This window comes from Ovis canadensis, chromosome 8 (genome assembly GCF_042477335.2).
Source record: "Ovis canadensis isolate MfBH-ARS-UI-01 breed Bighorn chromosome 8, ARS-UI_OviCan_v2, whole genome shotgun sequence".
NCBI classification, from domain to species: domain Eukaryota; kingdom Metazoa; phylum Chordata; class Mammalia; order Artiodactyla; family Bovidae; genus Ovis; species Ovis canadensis.
The window spans coordinates 65,800,946-65,816,101 of NC_091252.1; the positions used below are offsets into that span (position 1 = coordinate 65,800,946).

Genomic DNA, 15,156 nt, shown 5'->3' on the forward strand with positions numbered 1-15,156 from the left:
GTCAATATTAATGTTTTGGAAGAATTAATCCAGAGCATTCTAATATATTAATACCCTCCAAATCATTTTGTATATATACTAAAGCTATTAATATAAAGAGGAATTTTTAAAACTTTCATTGGATTCTTATCCTTTCATTCTTTTATTTGTGATGATAATACTTGGAAGTTAAGAAATTAGATGACAAGAGTTGGACTTTATAGTCTACCTTTTATTTAAAATGTTGAAAACTTTCATGAATTAAACCTCTTACTGCCCTGGGAAATCATAAAATGCACTCTAATTCCTGCAGCGCCTCCTGCCACGTTCTATGCTGGCCAGACATTTAGTTCTATTTTAAGTCCTATTTAAAATCCATTTATGTATAAAACAATTTAGATTCTCTGGGCATGTCTAAAATGCAAGCACTCTGGTACAAGATTGTGGAGTATTAATACCCTGCCAACTTGGGTCTTATTCAAATTATATTGAATTAGTTTGTGATTCTTTGATTTATTATCTATAGTTAGATTATCCCTATTTTTTTAAATAGGAAGTCACACTTATTAGCATATGCATGCACATAGAAAAATGAAGTCTAAAACTATGACAAGGTGCTCTAAACCTTGTAGCATCTGAAACTTTTAATGTTATACTTGCCCTTTTTATTTGACTCCATATGGTTTATCTTAACCATGAACACATTAAATGGATTCCATTGTGTCAAATGGTATTTTCAGTGGGGATAAGGGTGGAACTGTATGAGGACATTCTTTGTAGGGTTCTGTTTTATTTTGTTGACAGTAATATATGGTCCTGTGATTACCAGAATCTTTTTTGGTGATGTCATATGGGAAAGTTAGCATTTATTCTTCTTTAACATTTTACTAGATCTTTAGAGTGTTATAAAATGAGCATTAACTACTTAGTAGTTAAGCATTCCCTCTCTTTGTTTAATTAACGTATTGATCGGAACCAAATCTATAGGATCAAGCTTATTGAGACAGACTATCTGTGCCTCTTTCAAGAGATCATTGCTACGCTCCACACTTTTCAGTAAATAAAATATGGACAAAACTGCAACATGTAGAGACTGAAGCATCCATTAAAGACTTTTGGCAATAGTACCTTAAATATATTTCAAAAATAATTCCGCTTTATTACTTCTTCTGTGCCATTGCGTGTAATGAGGATTTTAAAAAGACCAAATACAGCTTTCTGATTTCCATTTAATGGAAGAAGTAATAAAGTTTAATTGTATACTTGAGCACGGGGCGTCATTTCCAGTACATCTGATCAATAATTCATCGATTGCCTTTGGCTCAAAGTAATATTTGAAAGAAAATGCAGCCAGTGGGAGCTTATCTAGCTGTAGCTTCATCATCTCTATTAATTATGCTTTTCCCGAATTTGATCATTAGGCTACCAAAGTGACAGCAGATGGCGAGCAAACTGGACAGGACGCTGAGAGGACCAACATGAGAGCAGACTCCTTAGGAGAACTCATCAAGGACCTGGCCCGGGATGCAGGAGGTATTAGAAGAGTCATAATTTAATCATTGTTTCTCCCAATAGGAAAATAGAAAGAGAAGGATCGATGAAGACTGGAATTTCTCTAGTAAGAGCTGGCCTTCGTAAATTTGAGGGTTGGGTTTTTTTTAAGTGTTTTAATCAAGATATTCTAGGGCATTATCAGTTGAGAATCTATGGCTTTCAGTGTTCAGTGTGTAACAACAGTCAGTGAATTACAAATTATGAGTGCAAACCAGCAATATATTAAATGCATTCCTTTGGAAACGCTCTGATTCTCAAGAAATATTGTGATCAAATATGATTAAATCAGTTAATGGGTAACTTCTCCTCTGCTATGGTGTTGTTTTTGTATTTAAACTATTTAAAAGATTCTTGATTTTAAAAAAATTAATCATTCTGCTCAGTACCTTACAGCAGTACTTTAATTTCTCAAAATGACTTTTAAATACTTGGTTCTGGTTTTTAATGAACATCTGTTGCTTGGGATTTGGATGTGCTGCCTTACCAGAAGCTGTACTGCATTTAGTCCACAACTCTCTAGGAGTTAGCTGTTGGCATCCACCAATCTGATTTGAGAATCAAAGTAGAAGCCATTTTGGGGCAAAAACCCAAATTAAGAAACTCAAAGAAAAGAGATATTACAAAAAAAAAAAAGCCCTCAAAAAAAACCAAAACAACAGTAGTTCTTAAATATCTATTAATACATCGTAAATGACCATACATGTTGAGAAAAATAGGAAAAAATGTTTTTTTCTTTAAGAAATAAAACTATTTCATTCCTCCACAATGTTATACATTTCAGACGTTTTGCTTTCTAATATAGCCAAATAAATCAGGACATGAGAACCTTCAAGGCTTTCAAGATCCTGACAAGTCATTCTTAGGAATCACAGGCTAAGAAGAGGCAGGAACTTCCAGTGATCCCCCACAGCAAGAAACTGCAGAGTTTTAATCTGAGGCGCCATCTCAGGACAAACATGTCAGGATCTGGGACAGAAATTACTCCTACCAAAACGAGTTAACTCGTTAAGGTGCTTTCTCCTCAGCTAGATGAAGTTGTTGTGGTTTCCTTGATTTCATTTTTCCATTAACGTTGTTTGTATTTGCATGTGTCCCCCACCCCCACCCCCCGTCAAAAAAAAAAAAAAGAAAAAAAATCCCATTGCAGACAGAGCGGGTTCACTCTTATCTGAATACCCGAAGGTGTTAGTACTCTAGGAGCTTTCCTTTTGCTTCCATCGTATCTCAGACATTAAGCAGCCTATTCTGGGATCTCATCTTCATTGTTTCAATCAAACACTGCTACGTAAGAATAAATCCTAATAATACATGTTTTCGATAGACTCCGGTATCAGCACTGCCTACCTCTCTGAGCTGCGCCCTCTATTTCCCAGTTTGTGCATACCACAGATACACCAGCAGGGGGCAGAGTGGAGACCATATATATAACCCTAGCTTGGATCACCATCCAATTTATCAAAGAAAAGGGTTATGTATCATGGAAAATGTCTCCCACTCCCTAAATTTGTCTATCAGTCAGGTGATCTTATTGTGTCTGTCCAAATGGGACACCTTTTCCTAGTTCCTGTAACATACCATGTGGATGGCTGTGATCCTGTACCTGAGGACAGTATGACCGTTACTCTCTTCTTCCAGCACAAAAATGATAATCACAGCTCTATATATAACATAATCCAGCTGTTAAAATTTCATGAAAATTCAAATCTGTGTATGTCAGAGTTAAGCTAAGTCATTTCTGTTATATACATATATTTATATATATATCTGTTTTATATATGTATATATATAACAGGCTTGGACACTCAGGGGATTTAAAAAAGAAGAAAACTCACTAAAGGCTTTAAGTGTGTTATATACAACATACCTATACGTTTTTTTCCCTCTAGAAACCATAATAACAGTAGATAATCATCAGTATTTTTAGTTTTTATTAGTGGTAATAAATTGCTGTGGGAAAAGTGAATACTTCAGCCTGGCATTTGTCTGTTTCAGTTTTCTTTTTAGATAGATGAAATACTTTACTCATCCTATATTCCATTATAAGTCTATATAGAAATCGACTTCTATTAATCTAAGGCATTCTTATCTCACTACAATTTTATAAAGTCTACTTTGTGCTGACTTCTGACTCAATCAATAAAATGAATAAACTACATTTTATTCCATGTACTATTAGAATTAATGAGCAAAGGCATATAAAACCAGTAGCATATGTTCTGACATATAATAGGACTTAAGAAATGCTGGACAGCTTTCTTTCCTGTTCCTCAGGTCACAATAGTATTAGCCATTCATGATAAATCTACCTGTTACAGGTTATTTTTCTCAGGTTCAGCATGAAAAATAGCTTTGTTTCTCCTGAGGAACTAACTTATTTGGCTTGTATGTTACAGGTACTGTATGCCTCTTAAATACTCCTTTTGATCCTGATGATTGGCTACTAAGATGCTTAACACCAGCTTTAGGATCCACTGCACTGGACATTACAGCTTGCCTCTCTGTCTAGTCACTCTTTGCCTGAAATGCATTAACATTTATATCTTTGCCCTATCTCCTTTTATCTTTATCTTGTTTTAAAGATATTTTAACCTAAATTCCCTGTGTAATAAGGTAGAAAAGATAATGAAATTAAAAGATGTGTTTATATTGCAAGTATTTTTAATACCGTTGGAAATATACTGAAGTGATAGTGAATATCTTGGAATAATAGACACTACATAACACATTTATCTTAAACATAAAAGCACTCGTGAAATTTCCAAATTCCATATATAGGAGTAATGGAGCAATGAGACATCTATAAAACTAATACTTGCTTTCTTAATATAGCATCATTTTGCTAAAGCAGTATTTGTGTGCCCTAATGATTTCTTCTGGTTGCTTGCGCATTGCTTTAATTTAAAAGAAATTATATATCCATATTTTCCTTTTCTCCATCATTCTTTTTGCACCACATTCTTCTCTGGAGAAATTTAACTTTGAGATTACAAGAGAAATCATGTGATTGCATCTCCCATTCTGTGCTTCCTTGATAACACCTAGGATCAGGACCTAAATTCAATCAAATTTCCAAAAACATCTTTAAGCAAAACTCATTTATATGTTCATTTAATAATGAAAAAAACATACAGCCTTATCAGATTTAGAAAGGGGGAATTATCCATTTCACTTAAGGAAATAATGTGAATGCAAAGGATGTCAGTGGTTACTTACATGCTACAAGTGATTAAAATCAATTGTACATATAGGTGTGCACTCAGACCACATGATGGGGCTGTATTATTGGTAGAGTGACGTCTATTACCATCTTTCCTAAAATCTAAAAATAGGAACCTTCTTACATTTAATCACCCAACATTTTGGCATGACTCCCACACAGTCTGTTGGACCAAGGTGCATTCTAATCAACAGTCCGTGGGCGCCATGATTCCTTAAAAATTACATGTCCACGGTGATGTCTTACTAATCAGAGTGGTAGAATCTTGAGAAGGTTCTTTGTCATACATCAAGGGATGACTATGAAGCAGACAGCCAGAAAGAGGCACCCTCATTAACTTCTAGGAGTAGCTGTAATTTCTACCACAGGGCTAAGACTGGCCGTATTTGTTTTTTAAAACACCTGATTCAGATAGTTCTATAGATTTTAAACTATGACTATCAGAAATAACAGGTTGATTGCAGCAACTTTTTAACCAAAGACATTTATCATTAAAAAAGAATTAGAAAGTTGCATTTTGGAAAGGGTAGAAGTAGAGACTGAAACTCAGTTTCTTCCACTAACCCAAGATACTCAAACTCTAGGTGCATCAAAAATTCCTGGAGTGCTTATTAAAACACAAATTGTTGGACCACACCCTAGAATTTTTGACCCAATAGATCAGTGATGGGACCTGAGAATCTGCATTTCTAATGATCCCAGATGATGGGTCTGATGTTGTTCATTTGAGGACCACATTTCAGAACCACAGCACTAACCCCCCATGTCACACTCCTGCCGCTGGTCTGCTTGGCCTAACTTTGTGCACTTGTTTCAGAAGGTCAGTTCATACCATCTTTGAACAACTCTGACCAGTGTTAATCAGAAAAGCTTCTCCAAGACTAGAAAAGAGATTTGAAAATTCTTTAGATCTTAAAGAGGTCTTAGGATACAGTCTTGAATGATAGAAAATGGTCTCTTGGTCAGCCCATAGCCTTTATTCTGGAGATTATCTTTGGGACTATTATAGGCATAAGGGCTCAGCAGACCAAAGAGTTGGAAAAAAAAAAAAAACCTGTCTTCAATTTGCTAAATTAATGCTCCACAGAACACACTTAGAACACACTTCAGGAAAAGTTGGTCTAAAACTAAGGTAGTACTGTGTACATGTTTCAATGCACCAATTTTTCAAACCTTTATTTGACAGAAAATTCTTTTTTCAAATGAAATCTTGCCCAGAACATCAACCTATAAAAGAGATTTTTGGCAGAATAGACATTATTTGTAGAATACCTGAAGTGCCTGGAGAATCCTAAGATTCCAAACAGCACAGTTTGAAACCCCATTTAGTGCATAATAAACACAGTTTCACAGGATGGCTGTTATTGCTGAAAGGTATCTTTGAGCCCTAATGTATAATACCTGTCCCTAGGCTGGGGCTCCTTTCCTCATTCCTTTGCACGAATCAACACAGAACTGTGTGGAAGTACGAGGGCAGTTTCATTTTCAGAGATCTCATCACAGATAGTGTTTCTCTACTCAGGGGTTTAAAATTGCAACTGATTGTGCCTCATCAGCAATGCAGACTTTGTATTTCCAGTTTCCAAGTATTAATGCTACATGTCTCATTTTTTACTGTCTTACCTGAAGAGAGTTTGAGCCACTTAAAAAGTAGAAACACTGTGTTTTAATTACTGTGTCCCCCTAAAAGCAACATAATATGGAGAAATATGCCACATTTGCTTGTTTCTTATGGATTGGTGTAGCAACTGCCTCTCTTTCTCAGCAGGAACACCCGTGACAAACAGCGTTTCTCTTGGAGATGGTTGAGAAGAGCAGATGCTGGCTGCCACTTTGACATGCAGCATTTTGTTTGCTAATTTGCAAAATTTGTTTTACCCCCTGCAGCTGTAAATGAAAAAGCTGTAAAACTAAATGAAACTCTAGGAACTGAAGACAAGCCTTTTGAGAAAAATTTGCAAGAGCTTCAGAATGAGATTGATCAGATGATGACAGAACTGAGGAGGAAAAATCTAGACACACAAAAGGAAGTTGCTGAAGATGAGTTGGTGTGAGTAGAAGCTCTATTATTTTTTCATTTGATACACTGAACTTTCCAAATTATTGGTTTGAGTTTTCTAAAGTTTTCCATCTCACGTATCAGTAAGAGATACTTTTTATGCTCTTTATTTTTCATCTACTTAGTTATAATTTATCTTGCTCTAAAATGGATCAAAGGTGTGTTTATTCCTATATATAAATAGTCAAGTAAATTATCTCTTTTTTTGGTGCTGTCCCTTCTGCAATTGGGCTTTCCAGGTGGCATTAGTGGTAAAGAACCCGCCTGCCAATGCAGGAGACATAAAAAATGTAGGTTTGATCCCTATGCTGAAAAGGTCCACTGGAGAAGGAAATGGCAACGCACTCCAGTATTTTACCTGGAGATCCCATGAACATGTAGTCTGGTGGGCTACAGTAGCCCATAGGGTCACAGAATTAGACACCACTTCAGTGAATTAATATGCAGACTTCAATTAGGCTAGTGGGCTTACTTTATTAATTTCCTGTATTAGGAGCTTTAGAATTGTTGATTTTGTTTTAATGAAAATATTTTTGGATAAATAAAGTTATGAATTTAGCAAGTCATCCTGTACATTTTGTCATCTTGGGAAATATTGAATAGAAGAACTGTCAAATAATACATACTAATACTATGAAATAAAGGTTGAGGATTTGAGGTTATGAATAATGATAGTGATTTTACTAATGCCAATGCCAATGGTTGTATACTCAATAAAAGTACATTTTTTTTACATTTACAGTCAACTACAAAGTGATGGTGTTATTAATAATCAAATAGAATCTACTAAACTAGCAACATTAGCAACACCTGAAAACTTGTTAGAAAAGCAAATTATCCAACCCCATCCTAGACCTACTCAATTAGAAACTTTTGGGATGGGACCAAGCAATCTGTTTAACAAGTGCTTCAGGGGATTATCATGCCTGCTAGTTTGAGAACCACCTTTTTTCAAGTATTTAGCCTTTCTTAAAGGGCTCAAACAGTATCACTTTAGAAAAACCATTAAGTTGAATCCAGGAAACTTCTAGAACTCAGTTCAAAGGAAAAGAAAAGTAGATCAAAATTATACTAGCATGTCAACAGCATGGCTTTATATTGTTTCTAGCCAAACATATCAATATTCACATCTTGTATTCAAAGTAACAGAAAAAATATCTCATGGTTAATCATATTTTATTTTTGGTATATAATATACATGATAAAACTGATTTCATCAGCCAGATTTTGAGAATAGCCTGAGTTCCTTTCCAAATGATAGTTATGTTATTAATAAATGTATAATGTGTGATTTTTTGTGCTTTAATTTTTAATGTTCTTGCCACTTTTCAGCTATCAGTTTTCAACTTGATTTAGCACACAGTCTGCTTTAAATATTGTCATGTTTTTCCATACTTCTAATGTTAGTATCTCTTTGTAACACTGTTTAATACCAATCAACTCTGAGGCAGTGACAGGGGCTTATTGTCTCTTGTTGGGGTGGGGTGTTTATAGAGCTGCAGAAGGCCTTCTGAAGAAAGTGAAGAAGTTGTTTGGAGAGTCCCGGGGGAAAAACGAAGAGCTGGAGAAGGATCTCCGGGAGAAATTGGCAAACTATAAAAGCAAGGTTGATGATGCTTGGGACCTACTGAGAGAAGCCACAGATAAAATCAAAGAAGCTAATCTCTTATCTGCAGAAAACCAGAAAAATATGACTGCTTTGGAGGTGAGTCCTAGAGTTCTTTCATCTGACTCTGGGAGCATGATGGTGTAGGGGTTTGACTATGGCCAGGTAAGTCAAGTGGATGCAAGTTGATGCATGTTTATGAGATCAAGTTTGACAACTCTGAAAGAGGACTTCTAAGAAGCAGGACAGAGAATGATCCTTCCTTTGTTTTTTAAATTAATCATCACTGCCCATATAATCAAGTAAAATTTAGATAACTTAAACTATTTAAACATTTTAAGAACAGTGTGATACAGTGGAATGAGATCTTTGTTGGAAGTCAGAGGTCCTTGGTCTTAATGATAACTGTGCCACTAGCTAGAATACAAGCCTGAGCAAGTCAAAGTCCCAAAACACCAGTCTGTCAACCAGACAGTGAGTGCATTATACTAGAGTATATCTAGGGTTTCTTCAAATACTACTACCTTGATTTTACAGTCTACCCAACGTAACCCATGAGCCATGGTTTAGACATGGGCTGCCATAAGTCACAGCAGTGTCAAGAATTTTCTAATGGAAAGTGTAGTGAAAGTAAAAGTGTTAGTCACTCACAACCCCCATGGACTGTAGCCCACCAGGCTCCTCTGACCAAGGAATTCTCCAGGCAAGAATACTGGAGTGGGTAGCTATTCCTTTCTCCAGGGGATCTTCCTGACCCAGAGATCAAACCCAGGTCTCCTACATTGCAGGAACATTCTTTGTCACCTGAGCCACAAGGAAGTCTGAGCATAAAAGAGACAGCTAAGAGACCAGAACTCGGGAACATTTAGGTTCTCTTCTTCTTTGCAACACGGTCTATGAAAATGATACTTGACAATCAGTTCAAGTCTGAGTTCTCTGCTCTCCTTTTCCTCAGCCAAGAGATAGTTCTTTCCTCATGTCGATGTATGGCAAGAATCATCACAATATTGTCCAATTAAAATAAACTAATTTTAAAAAAAGAAATGATAGGCAGTTTCCACCTTTTTTAGAGCACTAATGAAGCTGGAACTGAAACGGATCCTTCCAGTCATTCCTTCCTCTCCCCCTCCCTCCCTTCCTTTTTTCCTCCCTTCCCTCTCTCCCCCTCCCTCCCTTCCTTTTTTCCTCCCTTCCCTCTCTCCCCCCCCTTCTCTCCTCCCTTCCCTCTCTCCCCCTCCCTTCCTTTTTTCCTCCCTTCCCTCTCTCTTCCCTTCCTTCCTTCTCTCATTCCTCTCTCTCTTTCTCTCTCATTTATTTCTTAATATTTAACACAAACTGATCACTTCCCAGGAGTGAATTCAGTACTTATGCTGGCACAAACCTGTGTGTGTGTGTGTGTGTGTGTGTGTGTGTGTGCACGCGCACAAAGTCACTTCAGTTGTGTCCTACTCTGTGTGATCCTGTGGACTGTAGCCTCCCAGGCTCCTCTGTCCATGGGATTCTCCAGGTACGAATACTGGAGTGGGTTCCCATTTCCTATTCCAGGGGATCTTCCTGACCCAGGGATCATACCCACGTCTCTTATGTCACCTGCATTGGCAGGAGGGTTCTTTACCACTAGCACCATCTGGAAAGCACAGACCTGTACTTGGCATTTAAAAAAATAACTTCCTCGCCAGAAACAAACTTACCATTGTTCTTTTCAAAATATTTGACCCCAATAGATCTGAAGATAGCACAGACCTTTTTCTCTTCTAACATAAAATTTTACCTTCAGCTCTGAGTACTCTGTGGCATTTTTTATGCTCTCGAAACTGTTTGTGAAATGACAGTTGAATAAAGAAAAAAAGTCTGCATTTTTTATCTATTCATTTTTCTTCATTTTCCTTTGGATTAAGAAGTAACAGGATGAATTAATTTTTAAAAGAATTTTTTTTTTCTGGGTCCCTCTCCTGGGACTTAGCCTTGTCATTTTGATGGAGGATTGAGAAGACTCACTGATGTATCTAATCTTAACCAATTTGGAGTCTACTGACATCCTGGCAGTATTAAAGAAAAAGCACCGTCTTGTTAGGCAGGCTGCTGGGCCGCCTTTCTATCACAGGCTCCTGCATGATTCATCTTCCTCGGTGACACACCAGTGATGTAACTTACCCGGAGGTACACCACTCCGTTTTATGGCAACAGTTTAAGAAATTAAAATTACCTATGTGGAAAGTATAATAAGCATTTGGGAAGTATTTCAAGAAGAGTTATAGTGGCACAGTAAATGGTGCTTTTAGCTATTCCTTCATTTTAGTGATGTTTAAAACCAAGAGCCATCATTCTTGGGTACCTCTGGAGATGCCTGGAGCTTATGTAGTCAGTATTTAAGTGTAAGTCATCCTTTTTGTGTTTTCATTTTATATGCATGCTTAACTAAAGGCTTGTTTAAAACTTATTAGAGTAAATAGATAAAGTGACTAAATTAATATGAGTAAGACACAGCTTATTTAAAGCTGCTTGCCAAGGCTGATTAAGATTGATTGGCAAGGTTGATGCTAGACTGGCCAATAAAGAATCACCTGGATATTTTACCAAAGAGATGGGTGCCCTAAGCATCCACCCAGAAGCTGAGTTACCTGGTCTGGGGTATGGTCCAGAATCCATATTCTAGAACATTCCCTGTGTTAGTGCAATTTGCAATAGGTTTAAGAAGAGTTGATAGGTTGTATCCATTAGATTGTATAATTAGTTATAATTTAAATAAATGACTTCATTAAGTCTATGCCCACAAAAAGGTGATGCAATTAAGACCCAAGGTATTTTTTAATTATAAGAAAATAACCATTTAATTTTTACTATGTAAAAACATTTATCAAGCTCCTACTAAGTTCAAGGAACGTAGTAAACAAAAACTGAGTATATCAAACACTGATATGCTCATGGTGTGGTCCCTGGAACAGCAGCATTAGCATCACCTAGGCACTTGTTAAGAATATAGGTCCTCAGGTTCCCCCCAAATCTATCAACTCAGAAACTGGGAGTTGGAGCCCAGCACCTGTGTTTTTTAAATCCTACCAATGATACAGATACAGCAAAATGGCTGTCTGAGGAGGCCTTACAAATAGCTGTGAAAAGAAGAGAGGCGAAAAGCCAAGGAGAAAAGGAAAGATATAAGCATCTGAATGCAGAGTTCCAAAGAATAGCAAAAAGAGATAAGAAAGCCTTCTTCAGCGACCAATGCAAAGAAATAGAGGAAAACAACAGAATGGGAAAGACTGGAGATCTCTTCAAGAAAATTAGAGCTACCAAGGGAACATTTCATTCAAAGATGGGCTCGATAAAGCACAGAAATGGTCTGGACCTAACAGAAGCAGAAGCAGAAGATATTAAGAAGAGGTGGCAAGAATACACGGAAGAACTGTACAAAAAAGGTCTTCACGACCCAGATAATCATGATGATGTGATCACTAATCTAGAGCCAGACATCTTGGAAAGTGAAGTCAAGTGGGCCTTAGAAAGCATCACTATGAACAAAGTTATTGGGGGTGATGGAATTCCAGTTGAGCTGTTTCAAATCCTGAAAGATGATGCTGTGAAAGTGCTGCACTCAATATGCCAGCAAATTTGGAAAACTCAGCAGTGGCCACAGGACTGGAAAAGGTCACTTTTCATTACAATTCCAAAGAAAGGCAATGCCAAAGAATGCTCAAACTACCGCACAGTTGCACTCATCTCACATGCTAGTAAAGTAATGCTCAAAATTCTCCAAGCCAGGCTTCAGCAATACGTGAACCATGAACTCCCTGATGTTCAAGCTTGTTTTAGAAAAGGCAGAGGAACCAGAGATGAAATTGCCAACATCCGCTAGATCATGGAAAAAGCAAGAGAGTTCCAGAAAAACATCTATTTCTGCTTTATTGACTATGCCAAAGCCTTTGACTGTGTGGATCACAATAAACTGTGGAAAATTCTGAAGGAGATGGGACTACCAGACCACCTAACCTGCCTCTTGAGAAATCTGTATGCAGGTCAGGAAGCAACAGTTAGAACTGAACATGGAACAACAGACTGGTTCCAAATAGGAGAAGGATTACGTCAAGGCTGTATATTGTCACCTGCTTATTTAACTTCTATGCAGAGTACATCATGAGAAATGCTGGACTGGAAGAAACACAAGCTGGAATCAAGATTGCCAGGAGAAATATCAGTAACCTCAGATATGCAGATAACACCACCCTTATGGCAGAAAGTGAAGAAGAACTTAAAAGCCTCTTGATGAAAGTGAAAGAGGAGAGCGAAAAAGTTGGCTCAACATTCAGAAAACAAAGATCATGGCATCTGTTCCCATCACTTCATGGGAAATAGATGGGGAAACAGTAGAAACAGTGTCAGACTTTATTTTTTGGGGGCTCCAAAATCACTGCAGATGGTGATTGTAGCCATGAAATTGAAAGATGCTTATTCCTTGGAAGAAAAGTTATGACCAACCTAGATAGTATATTCAAAAGCAGAGACATTACTTTGCCGACTAAGGTCTGTTTAGTCAAGGCTATGGTTTTTCCAGTGGTCATGTATGGATGTGAGAGTTGGACTGTGAAGAAGGCTGAGTGCTGAGGAATTGATGCCTTTGAACTGTGGTGTTGGAGAAGACTCTTGAGAGTCCCTTGGACTGCAAGGAGATCCAACCAGTCCATTCTGAAGGAGATCAACCCTGGGATTTCTTTGGAAGGAATGATGCTAAAGCTGAAACTCCAATACTTTGGCCACCTCATGCAAAGAGTTGACTCATTGGAAAAGACTCTGATGCTAGGAGGTATTGGGGGCAGGAGGAGAAGGGGATGACCGAAGATGAGATGGCTGGATGGCATCACAGACTCGATGGACGTGAGTCTGAGTGAACTCCGGGAGATGGTGATGGACAGGGAGGCCTGTTGTGCTGCGATTCATGGGGTCGCAAAGAGTCAGACACGACTGAGCGACTGAACTGAACTGAACTGAATGATACAGATGCAGCCTTAAGCTTGAAAGTCACTGATGTTTATATGATGAATAAAACACCATCTCTGATGACTTCCAGTGACTTGTACTTAGTGCAAGATCCACCCAGTTTAACTAGACTGTGCCCTACAGAAGTTCTGTTGGAAGTTTGTGAAGGAAGGGCATCAAAATCACACCTGGATTTAGGAAGGGCTTCATGGACCAGATACATGTGCTAAGTCATGAAGCATAAGTCTAATTGGTCAAAGTAGAAGAGGAAGAACATTGCAGAAATAGGAAAATAAATGCAAACACACAGAGGGGGAAAAGGGAAGACACTTGGAGAAATGTCAGTGATGTGATAGGACTAGAAAGACTGCCTGTGAACTAGTGAGTGGACAGAAAGCCCACAAAGACAGGGGGTCCAGAGCTTGAGTTATAAGAGAACAGCATTCTGAGACTGAGCTAAGGAATTTGGTTTTGTCCTGAAAGCCATCAGAAGCAATTGAAATATTGGAGTCATGAGTTAAAATTTTATTTTGGGGACTTTCTGAGTGGTTCATGTAAACTCAAATATTGATTTTGTATTGAAAATATTATGATATAAGACTAGGAAAGCAGGCAGGAATAATATACAACTGTCTGTTGGATGCCTACCATTATCAAGGTGCTGTTGGTAACCAGGGTGTTTGAGACTAAATAGAAATGATTCCTGGCCTCAGAGAACTTACAAATTCCTAAAATTCAGGCATTCTAACCTTTCATTGAGCTTCCCTGGTAGCTCAGATGGTAAAGAATCTGCTGCAATGCCAGTGACTTGGGTTCAATCCCTGGGTCAGGAAGACCTACTGGAGAAGGGAATGGCAACCTACTCCAGTATTATTGCCTGGAGAATCCCATGGACAGTGGAACCTGGGTTACAGTCCATGCGGTCTCAAAGAGTCAGACATGACACACTGTGATTAGTACGAGCTGAGAGAATCAAACACTAAAATGAGGGCATCATAGAAGTTGATAGAAATGATGGTACAGGGTGAGCAGAAACACAGAACTCCCAAAGTGTGATCTTAGGAAATGTCAAATAGAACAATAACAGTCATTTGTAAGCTTCATAAAAGTCTGTAGCAGAAGATGCCTCTGGAAATGGCCCAGTTCATAGAAGACTTTGAATGCAACCTTCTAGAACAGCACAGGGCTAGAAGGCCATTTCCAGTGATGGAAAAAAGGTGGAGGAGACTGTGGGCTGAGGGACAAAAAGATGATCAATTCAATTCAGCAGAGTAACATGTATTGAGCATTCTGTCCCCAAAGGTACCATTATAACCTGGAACAGGAAGGATTTTGCGGAAAGTGAAGAATGAGTTGCTAGATAAAAAGAGACAAGGAGATATCTTTTGTAGCTTCTTAATCCACCCCTCAAAAAACCCCAGCAAAAACAAAGAGTTTTAAACTTACAAAGCTCTGGAATGAATTAAGATCTAATTAGAAGTTAAAAGTAGAAATATAACAACTTTGTTGTCTAATGAGAATCACTTAACAATATACTTGTGGTATATACTGGGAGAATTTGCTAATGAAGTTGCTCTGCTCTGTCCAACTCTTTGCAACCCCATAGACTGTAGACTGCCAGGCTCCTCCATCCATGGGATTCTCTAGGCAAGAATTCTGGAGTGGGTTGCCATTTCCTTCTCCAGGGGATCTTCCTGACCCAGGGAGATCGAACCCAGGTCTCCCACACTGCAGGCAGACTCTACCATCTGAGCCACCAGGGAAGTCTGG

General features: G+C 38.0%; 1 protein-coding gene across 3 annotated transcripts in view; it reads left to right on the forward strand.

Annotated features, from left to right (window-relative positions):
- Positions 1 to 15,156, forward strand: part of LAMA2 (laminin subunit alpha 2) — a 681,429-nt gene that overhangs the window by 532,853 nt on the left and 133,420 nt on the right. For all 3 annotated transcript variants that reach the window (XM_069598353.1, XM_069598354.1, XM_069598356.1), the window contains 3 exons: positions 1,401 to 1,512; positions 6,638 to 6,800; positions 8,304 to 8,514. In XM_069598353.1, coding sequence (XP_069454454.1) covers positions 1,401 to 1,512; positions 6,638 to 6,800; positions 8,304 to 8,514 — 486 coding nt within the window. The remainder of the gene's footprint in view (positions 1 to 1,400; positions 1,513 to 6,637; positions 6,801 to 8,303; positions 8,515 to 15,156) is intronic.